The sequence below is a fragment of the Penaeus vannamei genome, chromosome 4, assembly GCF_042767895.1.
Source record: "Penaeus vannamei isolate JL-2024 chromosome 4, ASM4276789v1, whole genome shotgun sequence".
Classification (NCBI taxonomy): Eukaryota; Metazoa; Arthropoda; class Malacostraca; order Decapoda; family Penaeidae; genus Penaeus; species Penaeus vannamei.
Window position 1 is genome coordinate 52,207,072 of NC_091552.1, and position 15,000 is coordinate 52,222,071.

General features: G+C 37.3%; 1 protein-coding gene across 1 annotated transcript in view; it reads left to right on the forward strand.

Moving 5' to 3' along the window:
- The window catches only part of LOC113822124 (bestrophin-4-like), an 83,440-nt gene that overhangs the window by 36,659 nt on the left and 31,781 nt on the right, over positions 1 to 15,000 (forward strand). The window contains exons 3-6 of the mRNA XM_070121225.1: positions 2,470 to 2,580; positions 4,608 to 4,779; positions 7,386 to 7,515; positions 8,640 to 8,878. Of these exons, the coding sequence (XP_069977326.1) occupies positions 2,470 to 2,580; positions 4,608 to 4,779; positions 7,386 to 7,515; positions 8,640 to 8,878 (652 nt within the window). The remainder of the gene's footprint in view (positions 1 to 2,469; positions 2,581 to 4,607; positions 4,780 to 7,385; positions 7,516 to 8,639; positions 8,879 to 15,000) is intronic.

The window sequence follows — 15,000 nt, forward strand, 5'->3', positions numbered from 1 at the left end:
TATTATTATTGCTATTATCATCATTATTATTATTATTATCATCATCATTATTATTATCATTATTGTTATTATCATTATTATTGTTATTATTATTAGTAGTAGTAGTAGTATTATCATTACTATTATTATTATTGTTTTTGTTATTATCATCATCTTTATCATTTTCATTATTGTTATCATTGTTATCATTATGATCATCATCTTTATCATCATTGCATTTATCGTTGCTTTTATCATTCTTCTTGTATTAATGATGATTATTATTGTTATTGTTGTTGTCATCATCATCATTATTATCATTATCATTATCATTATCATTATTATTATTAATGTTATTACTATTTTTGTTGTTATTATTATTGTTATTATTACTATTATTATTATTATTGTTTTTATGAATATTACTGTTTTTGTTGTTGTTATTATTATTATTATTATTATTATTATTATTATTATTATCATTACTATTAATATTACCATAATCATTATCAGCATTAGCATTATCAACAATACTATTATTATTGTAAATATTATTATCATTGTTAGTAATAGTAGTAGACATTAGTAGTAGCAGTAGTAGTAAAAGAAGTAGAAGTATCACTGTTATCATAAATAGCATTGATAGTAATAGCAAAGTGTTGACTGTTATAGCACTTTTATCGTAATTTTCTAAGTTACTGTAATATAATATCTTTAACTCCATTATCATTATTATTATTTTTGATGTGATTTTCATTATTGTGATAGTGATGGTGATAGTAGTAGTAATAGTAGTAATGATTATGATGATTAAAATATTATTATTGTTGTTGTTAGTAGTAATATCATTAATATTAGTATTGGTATCAATACCGTTAATATTCTTATAGCTATAAGTATTTCATTATTATTATCATCATTGCTATCGACAATATTATCAAATCTATCATTACCATCATTATCAGCAATTTTTTTAAATAGTTGTTATTAGCGAAGAATTTTTAAAATATTTAACGTATTTTTTTTCTTTTCTTTTTCTTTTTCTTTTTACTCCTGGCTTACATATGACGTCACTCGTAAGACGCGAAGCAAGAAATGAGAAAAAGAGTGACGTCACAGTGCATCATATTGACATCACCCCTCCCCCCTCCCTATCCTCCCCCCCCCGACGTCTCCCCCACCCCCCCCAAGCCCCCATTTCATTAAAATTCATCCTCTACGCTCTTCTTTCGACATAAAAACGAAAATATAAGAAAAGAGAAACACACTTTGAAGAAAATATTCCTCGAGTATTTGATTATACGTTTTCGTGAGCGATTTTCTTGTCAATAATAATCTTTTTAAGTTACTGTGAGTAGCGAGACGGCGCCACACCCCGTTTTCTGTTGCAAAGAATTTTGTTGTTGATGTCGAATTTATGTCTCTTATTTTTCTTTTTCCTTGCTTTATTCTCATTTTTATATGTGATATGTATACGTATTCACATAATACTGTTGTTATTGTCGAATCTATGTCTATTTGGATTTTTTTCCTTGTTTTATTCTCATTTTTATATATGTTATGTATTCAAATAATATTGTACTGTCGAATTTATGTATTTTTAGAATTTGTTTTGTCTGGTTTTATTTTCATTTTTTATATGTGTTATGTGCACGTCTTCACATAATATTGTTGTTATTGTTGAAATTATGTCTTTTTAGAATTTGTGTTGTCGTTTTATTTTCATTTTTATATATGTTACGTATATGTATTCACAAATAGACATATATATATATATAAACATACACACACACACACACACACACACACACACACACACACACACACACACACACACACACACACACACACACACACACACACACACACACACACACACAGTCGCACACACACACACACACACTTACACACACGCGTATAGACAAATAAATACATACAGATTAACAGACATAGACATACAGACACATACCAACCCCCACCAACCCAAATTCCTTAAAACCATAAATATCCTTAAAAATTATTTATTTCTTCTCTTCCTAAAACTTAAATCCCAAAATGATATTACTCTCAGTACCCATTAGTCAATATTATTCTCGTGCGTGTATGTGCGTGCATGTGTGTGTGTGTGTGCGTGTGTATGTGTGTGTGTGTGTGTGTGTGTGTGTGTGTGTGTGTGTGTGTGTGTGTGTGTGTGTGTGTGTGTGTGTGTGCATGTGTGTGTGTGTGCATGTGTGTGTGTGTGTGTGTGTGTTGTGTGTGTATCTGTGTCTCTCTGTGTGTGTATGGATGTATGTATGTAAGTATTTATGTATACATGTATGTATGTACGTATAAGTGCTTATGCTCAAGTATTTGGTTTTGTGTCTGTGTGCATGTATGTATCTGTGTACGCATATATGTACGCATGCATGTATGTACGAATATACGCGTGTATTTATTGTTCAAATAACAACCCTCTCGCCACCCCCTAATTCCCAACACCACCCACAGATGGCGTGGAAGTGTGTACAAGCTGGTGTGGCCTGAGCTGAGCACCTACCTGCTCCTGTACGCCCTCTTCTCCACCATCTACAGAGTGGTTCTGGACGACCAAGGACGGAGGTGAGTGTATATTTAGCTTTTAGTGTATGTCTATCTATCTGTCTGTATGTGTGTGTGTGTGTGTGTGTGTGTGTGTGTGTGTGTGTGTGTATGTATGTATGTGTGTATCTATCTATCTCTCTCTCTCTCTCTCTCTCTCTCTCTCTCTCTCTCTCTCTCTCTCTCTCTCATATATATATATATATATATATATATATATATATATATATATATATATATATATATATATTATATATATATATATATGTACATATATATAATATATATATATATATATATATATATATATATATATATATATATATATATGCATGTATGTATGTATATATATATATATATATATATATATATATACATATATATATATATATATATATATATATATATATATATATATATGTATATATATGTACATATATGTATATACATACATATATGTATTCATTCATCTATTCATTTATCTGTCTGTTCATTTATTTACTTGCTTATTTGGGTATCCATTCATCAATTCCCTAATTTATATATTTATGTTTGTTTATTGATCAATTTACTCTTTTTGTGATATGAACTTTGTTTTTAATGAATTAGTAGATTTACTTGCTAATTTCACATCAGCTCCGAATTCCTCTCATGTTAACTCTGAACTATTTGCAAATTCAGTATTTGATGATTCTGAAATGCTCCCTTCATCCTATATTCCATCTTAAGTCATCCTCATGTTCACCCTTCAGCCACCCTAACCACTCGTGTTCATCCGTCACCCACTCTCATCTTCATCCACAAACCTTCCCTTCCACCTCCTCTCCCCTCATACCTTCCCCCCACCCCACCACCCACCCCCACTCCCACCTTTCAACACACTACCCCCTCCCAACTCACCCCCTCTCCGCTCCCTCTCTCCCAACACATGCACAACCCCCTCCAAACTCACCCACCCCACTCGCTCCATCTCCCTCCCAACAAACAACCCCCTCCAAAATCACATCCCCCTTCTCTCTCCCCCTCTCCCCAACACACAACCCCCTGTAACTCAACCCCCCCCCTTCTCTCTCCCCTCTCACTCCCAACACACACACAATCCCCTCCAACTCACCCCCCTCACTCTCTCTCCCCTCTCCCTCCCAACACACTACCCACTCCAACTCGCCCCCCCCTCTCGCTCCCCCCTCTCACCAACACACTTACACAACCACCCTCAAACTCATCCCCCCTCTCTCATCCCTCTCTCCCTCCCAACACACTACACTCCAACTCCTTCTCTCTCTCCCTCACCAACACACACACAACCCCCCCAAACTCACCCACCCACTCTCCCCCTCTCCCAACACACTACCTCCAACTCACCCCCGCCCCCCTCTCTCTCCCTCTCCCCAATGACACACACAACCCCTCAGATTCACCCCACCCCCTCTCTCTCTCTCCCTCTCCCAACACACACACAACCCCTCAGATTCACCCCACCCCCTCTCTCTCTCTCCCTCTCCCAACACACACACAACCCTCTCCAAACTCTCACCCACCCCACTTGCTCCCTCTCTCCCCTCTCCCTCCCAACACACAACCTCCAACTCTTACCCCCCTTCTCTCCTCTCCACTCTCCCAACACACAACACCCTCCAAACTCACCCCCCCCTCTCTCTCCCTCTCTCCCAACACACTACCTCCAACTCACCTCCCTCTTCCTCTCTCCCTCTCCCAACACACACACAACCCCCTCCAAACTCACCCACCCCACTCGCTCCCTCTCCCCCTCTCCCTCCCAACACACTACATCCAACTCCACCTCCCCCTCTCTCTCTCCATCATCTCTCCCTCTCTCCCGCCTTGAAAGGACCTTCTCACCTCCCCCTTCTCTCTCCCCTCTCTCTCCCCCATGCAACACACTACCTCCAACACACAACCCCCTCCAACTCACCCCCCCCCTTCCTCTCTCCCCCTCTCTCGCTCCTTCTCTCCCCAACAAAACAACCCCCTCCAACTCACCTCCCCCCTCTCTCACCCCCTTCTCTCTCCCCCCTCTCCCGCAGGACCTTCGAGCAGGTGTCCCTCTACTGCCACCACTTCAGCGACCTCATCCCCGTGTCCTTCGTCCTGGGTTTCTACGTCAGCATCGTCCTGCAGAGGTGGTGGGCGCAGTACATGAGCCTCCCCTGGCCTGACTCTCTGGCTCTCATCGTCTCCACGTCGATCCACGGACATGTGGGTTTGTTTTCGGGGGGTTGGGGGTGTGGGGTGGGGGTGGGGGTGTGGGGTGGGGGTGGAGTTGGGAATGGGGTGGGTGGGTTGGGGGTGTGAGGTTGCAGAGGTGGGGGTGAGAGGGGGAGGGTGGTGGGAGGGGAGGGTTGGGTGGAGGGGGAGGGTTGGTTGGGGTGGGTGGGGAGTTTTGTTTTGTTTTGTTTCGTTTGACTTTTGTATGTAAGTTTGGAGGGGTAGCTCTCTCTCTTTCTCTCTATCTGTCTATCTCTGTCTCTCTCTCTCTCTCTCTCTCTCTCTCTCTCTCTCTCTCTCTCTCTCTCTCTCTCTCTCATCTCTCTCTCACTCTCTCTCTCTCTCCCTCTCCCTCTATCTCTCCCTCTCCCTCTCCCTCTCCCCCTCTCCCTCTCCCACCTCTCCCTCTATCTCTCCCTCTCCCTCTCCCTCTCCCTCTCCCTCTCCCCTCCCCATGTCTCTCTTTCTCCCTTTCACTCCTCCTCCCTCTTCCTCTCCTTCTCCCTCCCCCTCCCTCTCCCTCTCCCTCTATCTCTCCCTCTCCCTCCTCCCTCTCCCCCTCCCTCTCCCTCTCTCTCTCCCTCTCCCTCTCCCTCTCTCCTCTCCCTCTCCCTCTCCCTCTCCCTCTCCCTCTCCCTCTCCCTCTCCCTCTCCCTCTCCCTCTCCCATCTCCTCTCTCCCTCTATCTCTCCCTCTCCCTCTCCCCCTCCCTCTCCCTCTCTCTCTCGCTCTCCCTCTCCCTCTCTCCTCTCCCTCTCCCTCTCCCTCTCCCTCTCCCTCTCCCTCTCCCTCTCCCTCTCCCTCTCCCACTCCCACTCCCACTCCCACTCCCTCTCCCTCTCCCTCTCCCTCTCCCTCTCCCTCTCCCTCTCTCTTCGTTTCTACCTACCTACCTATCTATCTCGAATTTATACAATCCTAAAAGTCATAAACCAAAAGTATTTACAACCGCTTTCAGTATTATTATATTTTTCCTCCTCTCAAATGAAACCCTCATACCCTTTCACATATAAAATTCATACTATCATCATTTATATCATTTTATAACAAATCCACGTAAGAGCGAGACATACCTGATAAGATAAACAGGTTTTACAATTTATGCATCAGTAACTAACTTTATTAGCTTTGTGGTTAGGGCTGTCCTAAGATACAGTGTTTTTTTCCATTAAGGATTAGTTAACGTATATTTTTATTATTGTTATTATTATGATAATGTTATTGTTATTATGATTATTGTTGTTATTGTTATTAATGTTATTATTGTTATTATCATTATTATTATTATTATTATTATTATTATTATTATTATTATTATTATTATCATTATGATTATCGTTATCAGTATTATTATCATTGTTATCCTCATTATTATTATCATTATTATTAAGTTTAGTTCTTCTATTGTTCTTTACATAGCCGATATCATGTAGTAATGAAATCCCATTTTCTTTTAATTTCCGTTCAATTCTTGCAAGATATAACATCAAAGAAGCATATTCTTTCCTTTGTTTATTAATCTATTCTTCACAACTGATAGATAGATCGATATAGCTATGTAGATATAGATATATACATATCTTTTTCATCACATATGTTTTATTTCACAAGATACAGCTCTAATAAAATACAGGCCTATAATATGATAGTCACTCCTATCACTCCGTTTTCTTTGGACACCAATACCATAATAACAGTGTTTCTCAACTTTGTTTCTTCTTCTTCTTCGTTATCTTGTTCTTTCTTTCTCTTATTCTAGCTTCTTCCTTTTTTATTTTCTTCTTTCTTTATTTCTTCCTTCTATATTTCGTTATTTCTTTCTCTTTTCCATCTCCATTCCCTTCATTCCTTCTTTCTTCCTTCTCCATTTCCGTCTTTCTTTCTTTCTTCCTTCTTTCTTTCTTAATTTAATGAGTATGATTATTTAATAATTTAATGATTTGATAATGATTTAATAATCCCTCATTAAAACCTCCTATATAACCTTTATAAAACTTCCTTTTTCTAAACTCATAGATAATTTAATGAGTTTGATAATTTAATCATCTAAAGATTTGATAATAATTTAATAATCCCTCATTAAAACCTATTATATAACCTTTATAAAACTTCCCTTTTCTAAACTCATAGATAATGTAATGAGTTTAATAATATAATAATAGATTTGATAATAATTTAATAATCCCTCATTAAAACCTATTATATAACCTTTATAAAACTTCCTTTTTCTAAACTCATAGATAATGTAATGAGTTTAATAGTTTAATAATCTAAAGATTTGATAATCATTTAATAATCCCTCATTAAAACCTATTATATAACCTTTATAAAACTTCCTTTTTATAAACTCATTGATGATTTAATGAGTTTAATAATTTAAACATTTAATGATTTGATAATAATTTAATAATCCCTCATTAAAACCTATTATATAACCTCTATAAAACTTCCTTTTTATAAACTCATTGATGATTTAATGAGTTTAATAATTTAAACATTTAATGATTTGATAATAATTTAATAATCCCTCATTAAAACCTATTATATAACCTCTATAAAACTTCCTTTTTATAAACTCATTAATGATTTGATTACAGGACAACAGAGGGCGTCTCATGCGTAGAACTATCATGCGTTACGTAAATCTAACGTTTACGCTAACGTTGACGATGATCACGCCGCGAGCCAAGAAACGTTTCCCGACCTTGGAGCATTTGGTGGATTCTGGTAAGGTTGTTTTTTTTCGTTTTTTTTTTTTGAGGGGGGGGTGGGGTGGGTTGGGTTGATTTAATTTTTTGGTTTTTGTTTGTTTGTTTATTATTTTTTTGGTTTTATTTTCATTTATTTTTGTTTGTTTTTTGGTTTGTTTATTATTTTTTTGGTCTTATGTCCCGACCTTCTTTTCTTTTTTATTATATCTTTTTGTTCTTTTTTCTTTCTTTCTTTCTTTTTTGTTTTATTTAGTTATTTGTTTATTCTCAGTGGGAAGGGTTTTTTTTTCTTCTTTCTTTCTGATTTCATAATAATTATTTTTTCAACATTTTATTAACGAATTTTTGTTTTGGTTTGATATTATATTTCCTGAAATTATAAAACCATTTTATCATCATTAATATCTACAGTAAAGTCAAAGTCTAGTTAATTTTTCTTTTTTCTTTTATTTTCATGTTTTATGTTTATATTAATACACTTACCTCACTACCGGTACAAAATTAATACGAAATACATCAGACAAAATTTGTATCTCAAAAAAATAAAAATAGATAAATAATAGATAGAAAATAAGCGCGATGTTGTGATTTTGGTTATAATTTGTTAATTAAGTAATTCTTATGCATCCGAGAAATTTTAAATCGACACGTATTTCAGTAATAATTCCTTCATAAAATAATTCCTGTACATATACAATATGTATTTCTTAAAAGCTAATGTTAATAATAATGATATGCTAATGATAATAATAATAACAATAATAATGATAATGATAATAATGATGATGATAATAATAATAATAATAATAATAATAATAATGATAATAAAAATTCCAATTTCCAACCTCCTCTTGAACCCCCTTCCCACCTCCCCCTCTTTCCACTCTCCCCTTCCCCCCCTCCCCATCCCCCTCCCATCCCCTCCCCCCCTTCTCCCCTCTTCCCCTTCTCCCCCCTTTCCCTCCCTCCCCCCATCCCCCTCCCCCCTTCTAACTCCCCCATCCCCCTTCTCCCCCCACCCCTTCCCCCTCCCACCCCATCCCCCCATCCCTCCCCCTTCTCCCTCCCCCTTCCCTCCCCCCCTCCCTCCCCGCTTCTCCACCCCGCTTCTCTCCTCCACCCCCTTCTCCCCCCCCAAAGGCCTGATGACCGCCGGCGAGCGCAAGATCCTGGAGGCCATCCAGGACAAGGCGCCCCACCCGGTCTACTACCTCCCCCTGGTGTGGGCGGGCGGGGTGGTGTCCCGGGCGAGGAAGGAGGGGCGGATCCGGGACGACTTCGCCCTCAAGACCATCATCGACGAGATAAACCGACTCCGGGGACTCTGCGGAGGGCTGCTCAGCTACGACTGGATCAGCATCCCTCTGGTGTACACGCAGGTTAGCTCGGGGGAAAGAGGGAAGGGGGTGGGAAGGAGAGAGGATAGGCAAGGGGGGGAGGGAGGGGAGGGGGAGGGAGAAAAGGGAAGGGGAGAGGGTGGGGGAGATGTGAGGAGCTGCTCAGCTATGACTGGATCAGTATTCCTCTGGTGTACACGCAGGGTTAGCTCGGGGGGAAAGAGGGAAGGGGGTGGGAAGGAAGAGAGGATAGGGAAGGGGGGGAGGGAGGGGAGGGGGAGGGGAGAAAAGGGAAGGGGGAGGGTGGGGGAGATGTGAGGGCTGCTCAGCTATGACTGGATCAGTATTCCTCTGGTGTACACGCAGGTTAGCTGGGGGAAAGGGGGAGGGGAGGAGGGGGGGAAGGGGGAGGGAGAGGAGACTTTCCTTCTCTCCTTTCTTATTTTCTCTATCCCTCTTCTCTTCTCTTATTCCATTCCTTATCCTGACTTTTCTCTCCTTCTCTCCTACTTCGTTTGTTGACTTGACTTTCCTCATCACTTTTATTTTCCTTATTCTTACTTTTCTCTCCTTCTCTCCTACCTCGTTCGTTAACTTGACTTCTCTCATTTATTTTCTCTATCCCTATTTTCCATTTCTCTTCTCTTATTCCATTCCTTATCCCGACTTTCCTCATTTTCTCTCTTATTTTTTCTATCCCTACTTTCCTCTTATCTTCTTTCCTCCTCCATTCTTTATCCCGACTTTCCTCATCTCTCTTCCTTTCCCTATCCCTACTTTCCTCTTCTCTTCTCTTCCCTCATTTGTCCTCCTCCATTCTTTATCCTGACTTTCCACTATCCTCCCTTTCACTTCCTTTATCTCTCTCCTATCGTTCGCTTTCCTTCACTCCTTCTTCCAATTCATTCCTCTCCCTCGTTTATCCTTCTCTTCCTCCCCCACTTCCTTATTTACACCTTCGTCGTCTGATCCTTGAACCTTGACACTTGAACCTCCGCGATTTCCCTGGTTCTCCTTTATTCTGGTTCTTCTTTATTCTGGTTCTCCTTTATTCTGGTTCTTCTTTATTCTGGTTCTTCTTTATTCTGGTTCTTCTTTATTCTGGTTCTTCTTTATTCTGGTTCTCCTTTATTCTGGTTCTCCTTTATTCTGGTTCTTCTTTATTCTGGTTCTTCTTTATTCTGGTTCTTCTTTATTCTGGTTCTTCTTTATTCTGATTCTTCTTTATTCTGGTTCTTCTTTATTCTGGTTCTTCTTTATTCTAGTTCTTCTTTATTCTGGTTCTTCTTTATTCTGGTTCTTCTTTATTCTGGTTCTTCTTTATTCTGGTTCTTCTTTATTCTGGTTCTTCTTTATTCTGGTTCTTCTTTATTCTGGTTCTTCTTTATTCTGGTTCTTCTTTATTCTGGTTCTTCTTTATTCTGGTTCTTCTTTATCCTGGTTCTTCTTTATTCTGGTTCTTCTTTATTCTGGTTCTTCTTTATTCTGGTTCTTCTTTATTCTGGTTCTCCTTTATTCTGGTTCTTCTTTATTCTGGAACTTCTTTATTCTGGTTCTTCTTTATTCTGGTTCTCCTTTATACTGGTTCTCCTTTATTCTGGTTCTTCTTTATTCTGATTCTTCTTTATTCTGTTTCTTCTTTATTCTGGTTCTTCTTTATTCTGATTCTTCTTTATTCTGTTTCTTCTTTATTCTGGTTCTTCTTTATTCTGGTTCTTCTTTATTCTGGTTCTTCTTTATTCTGGTTCTTCTTTATTCTGGTTCTTCTTTATTCTGGTTCTTCTTTATTCTGGTTCTTCTTTATTCTAGGTTCTTCTTTATTCTGGTTTAACTTCTTTATTCTGGTTCTTCTTTATTCTGGTTCTTCTTTATTCTGGTTCTTCTTTATTCTAGGTTCTTCTTTATTCTGGTTTCTTCTTTATTCTGGTTCTTCTTTATTCTGGTTCTTCTTTATTCTGGTTCTTCTTTATTCTGGTTCTTCTTTATTCTGGTTCTTCTTTATTCTGGTTCTTCTTTATTCTGGTTCTTCTTTATTCTGGTTCTTCTTTATTCTGGTTCTTCTTTATTCTGGTTCTTCTTTATTCTGGTTCTTCTTTATTCTGCTTCTTCTTTACATTCTGGTTCTTCTTTATTCTGGTTCCTTCTTTATTCTGGTTCTTCTTTATTCTGGTTCTTCCTTTATTCTGGTTCTTCTTTATTCTGGTTCTTCTTTATTCTAGTTCTTCTTTATTCTGGTTCTTCTTTTATTCTGGTTCTTCTTTATTTGGTTCTTCTTTATTCTGGTTCTTCTTTATTCTGGTTCTTCTTTATTCTGGTTCTTCTTTTATTCTAGGTTCTTCTTTATACTGGTTCTTCTTTATCTTGGTTCTTCTTTATCCTGGTACTTCTTTATTCTGGTTCTTCTTTATTCTGGTTCTTCTTTATTCTGGTTCTTCTTTATTCTGGTTCTTCTTTATTCTGGTTCTTCTTTATTCTGGTTCTTCTTTATTCTCGTTCTGCTTTATTCTGGTTGTTCTTTATTCTCGTTCTTCTTTGGCATTCTGGTTCTTCTTTATTCTGGTTCTTCTTTATTCTGGTTCTTCTTTATTCTGGTTCTTCTTTATTCTGGTTCTTCTTTATTCTGGTTCTTCTTTATTCTGGTTCTTCTTTCTGGTTCTTCTTTATTCTGGTTCTTCTTTATTCTAGGTTCTCTTATTCTGGTTTACTTCTTTATCCTGGTTCTTCTTTATTCTGGTTCTTCTTTATCCTGGTTCTTCTTTATCCTGGTTCTTCTTTATCCTGGTTCTTCTTTATCCTGGTTCTTCTTTATCCTGGTTCTTCTTTATTCTGGTTCTTCTTTATCCTGGTTCTTCTTTATCCTGGTTCTTCTTCTTTATCCTGGTTCTTCTTTATTCGGTTCTTCCTTTATTCTGGTTCTTCTTTATTCTGGTTCTTCTTTATACTGGTTCTTCTTTATTCTGGCTCTTCTTTATGCTGGGTCTGCTTTATTCTGATTCTTCTTTATTCTGGTTCTCCTTTATTCTGGTTCTTCTTTATTCTGGTTCTTCTTTATCCTGGTTCTTCTTTATTCTGGTTCTTCTTTATTCTGGTTCTTCTTTATTCTGGTTCTTCTTTATTCTGGTTCTTCTTTATCCTGGTTCTTCTTTATTCTGGTTCTTCTTTATTCTGGTTCTTCTTTATTCTGGTTCTTCTTTATTCTGGTTCTTCTTTATCCTGGTTCTTCTTTTTTCTGGTTCTTCTTTATTCTGGTTCTTCTTTATTCTGGTTCTTCTTTATTCTGGTTCTTCTTTATTCTGGTTCTTCTTTATTCTGGTTCTTCTTTATTCTGGTTCTTCTTTATCCTGGTTCTTCTTTATCCTGGTTCTTCTTTATTCTGGTTCTTCTTTATTCTGGTTCTTCTTTATCCTGGTTCTTCTTTATCCTGGTTCTTCTTTATTCTGGTTCTTCTTTATTCTGGTTCTTCTTTATTCTGGTTCTTCTTTATTCTGGTTCTCCTTTATTCTGGTTCTCCTTTATTCTGGTTCTCCTTTATTCTGGTTCTTCTTTCTTCTGGTTCTTCTTTATTCTGGTTCTTCTTTATTCTGGTTCTTCTTTATTCTGGTTCTTCTTTATTCTGGTTCTTCTTTATTCTGGTTCTTCTTTTTCTGGTTCTTCTTTTATTCTGGTTCTTCTTTTATTCTGGTTCTTCTTTATTCTGGTTCTTCTTTATTCTGGTTCTTCTTTTATCCTGGTTCTTCTTTTATTCTGGTTCTTCTTTATTCTGGTTCTTCTTTATTCTGGTTTCTTCTTTATTCTGGTTCTTCTTTATTCTTTGGTTCTTCTTTATTCTGGTTCTTCTTTATTCTGGTTCTTCTTTTTTCTGGTTCTTCTTTATTCTGGTTCTTCTTTATTCTGGTTCTTCTTTATTCTGGTTCTTCTTTATCCTGGTTCTTCTTTATTCTGGTTCTTCTTTATTCTGGTTCTTCTTTATTCTGGTTTCTTCACTTTATTCTGGTTCTTCTTTTTTTCTGGTTCTTCTTTTTTCTGGTTCTTCTTTATTCTGGTTCTTCTTTATTCTGGTTCTTCTTTATTCTGGTTCTTCTTTATCCTGGTTCTTCTTTATTCTGGTTCTTCTTTATTCTGGTTCTTCTTTATTCTGGTTCTTCTTTATTCTGGTTCTTCTTTATCCTGCTTCTTCTTTTTCTGGTTTTCTTCCTTTATTCTGGTTTCTTCTTTATTCTGGTTCTTCTTTATTCTGGTTCTGCTTTATTCTGGTTCTTCTTTATTCTGGTTCTGCTTTATTCTGGTTCTTGTTTATTCTGGTTCTTCTTTATCCTGGTTCTTCTTTATTCTGGTTCTTCTTTATCCTGGTTCTTCTTTTATTCTGGTTCTTCTTTACTCCATGGTTGCTTCTTTATTCTGGTTCTTCTTTATCCTGGTTCTTCTTTATCCTGGTTCTTCTTTATCCTGGTTCTTCTTTATTCTGGTTCTTCTTTATCCTGGTTCTTCTTTATTCTGGTTCTTCTTTATCCTGGTTCTTCTCTATTCTGGTTCTTCTTTATTCTGTTTTTTCTTTATTCTGGTTCTTCGCCCCATCCTGGTTCTTCTTTATCCTGGGTTTGCTTCTTTATTCTGGTTCTTCTTTATCCTGGTTCTTCTTTATTCTGAGTTTCTTCTTTATCACTGGTTCTTCTTTATTCTGGTTCTTCTTTATTCTGTTTTTTGTTTATCCTGGTTCTTCTTTATCCTGGTTCTTCTTTATCCTGGTTCTTCTTTATCGTGGTTCTTCTTTATTCTGGTTCTTCTTTATCCTGGTTCTTCTTTATCCTGGTTCTTCTTTATCCTGGTTCTTCTTTATTCTGGTTCTTCTTTATCCTGGTTCTTCTTTATTCTGGTTCTTCTTTATCCTGGTTCTTTCTTTTATCCTGGTTCCTTTTCTTTATCCTGGTTCTTCTTTATTCTGGTTCTTCTTTATCTTGGTTCTTCTTTATTCTGGTTCTTCTTTTATCCTGGTTCTTCTTTATCCTGGTTCTTCTTCTTTATCCATGGTTCTTCTTTATCCTGGTTCTTCTTTATCCTGGTTCTTCTTTATTCTGTGGTTCTTCTTTATCCTGGTTCTTTCTTTATCCTGTGGTTCTTCTTTATTCTGGTTCTCTTCTTTATTCTGGTTCTTCTTTATTCCTGGTTCTTCTTTATTCTGGTTCTTCTTTATCCTGGTTCTTCTTTATTCTGGTTCTTCTTTATTCTAGGTTCTTCTTTTATCCTGGATTCTTCTTTTATCCTGGTTCTTCTTTATCCTGGTTCTTCTTTCATTCTGGTTCTTCTTTATCCTGGTTCTTCTTTATCCTGGTTCTTCTTTATTCTGGTTCTTCTTTATTCTGGTTCTTCTTTATCCTTGGTTCTTCTTTATCCTGGTTCTTCTTTATTCTGGTTCTTCTTTATTCAGTTCTTCTTTATTCTGGTTCTATAGCTACTTTTTCTGGTTCTTCTTTATTCTGGTTCTTCTTTATTCTGGTTCTTCTTTATCCTGGTTCTTCTTTATCCTGGTTCTTCTTCTTTATTCTGGTTCTTCTTTATCTTAGTTCAACCTTTTATCCTGGTTCTTCTGTATCCTGGTTCTTCTTTATCCTGGTTCTTCTTTATCATGGTTCTTCTTTATTCTGGTTCTTCTTTATCTTGGTTCTTCTTTATCCTGGTTCTTCTTTTTCCTGGTTCTTTTTTATTCTGTTTCTTCTTTATTCTGGTTCTTCTTTATTCTGTTTCTTCTTTATTCTGGTTCTTCTTTGATTCTGGTTCTTCTTTATTCTGGTTCTTCTTTATTCTGGTTCTTCTTTATTCTGGTTCTTCTTTATTCTGGTTCTTCTTTATTCTGGTTCTTCTTTATTCTGGTTCTTCTTTATTCTGGTTCTTCTTTATTCTGGTTCTTCTTTATCCTGGTTCTTCTTTATTCTGGTTCTTCTTTATCCTTCTTTTTTAGCCTCTCCTGCGTTTCTCAAGTCCTTTATTTTCTCATACTTCTCTCTCTCTCTCTCTCTCTCTCTCTCTCTCTCTCTCTCTCTCTCTCTCTCTCTCTCTCTCTCTCTCTCTCTCTCTCTCTCTCTCTCTTTTCTCCTCAATTTCTCAAGTTCTTTATTTTTCCCTCTTGTCCCTCTTTCTTGTATTTCCTTTATTTCTGTTTCCTTCCT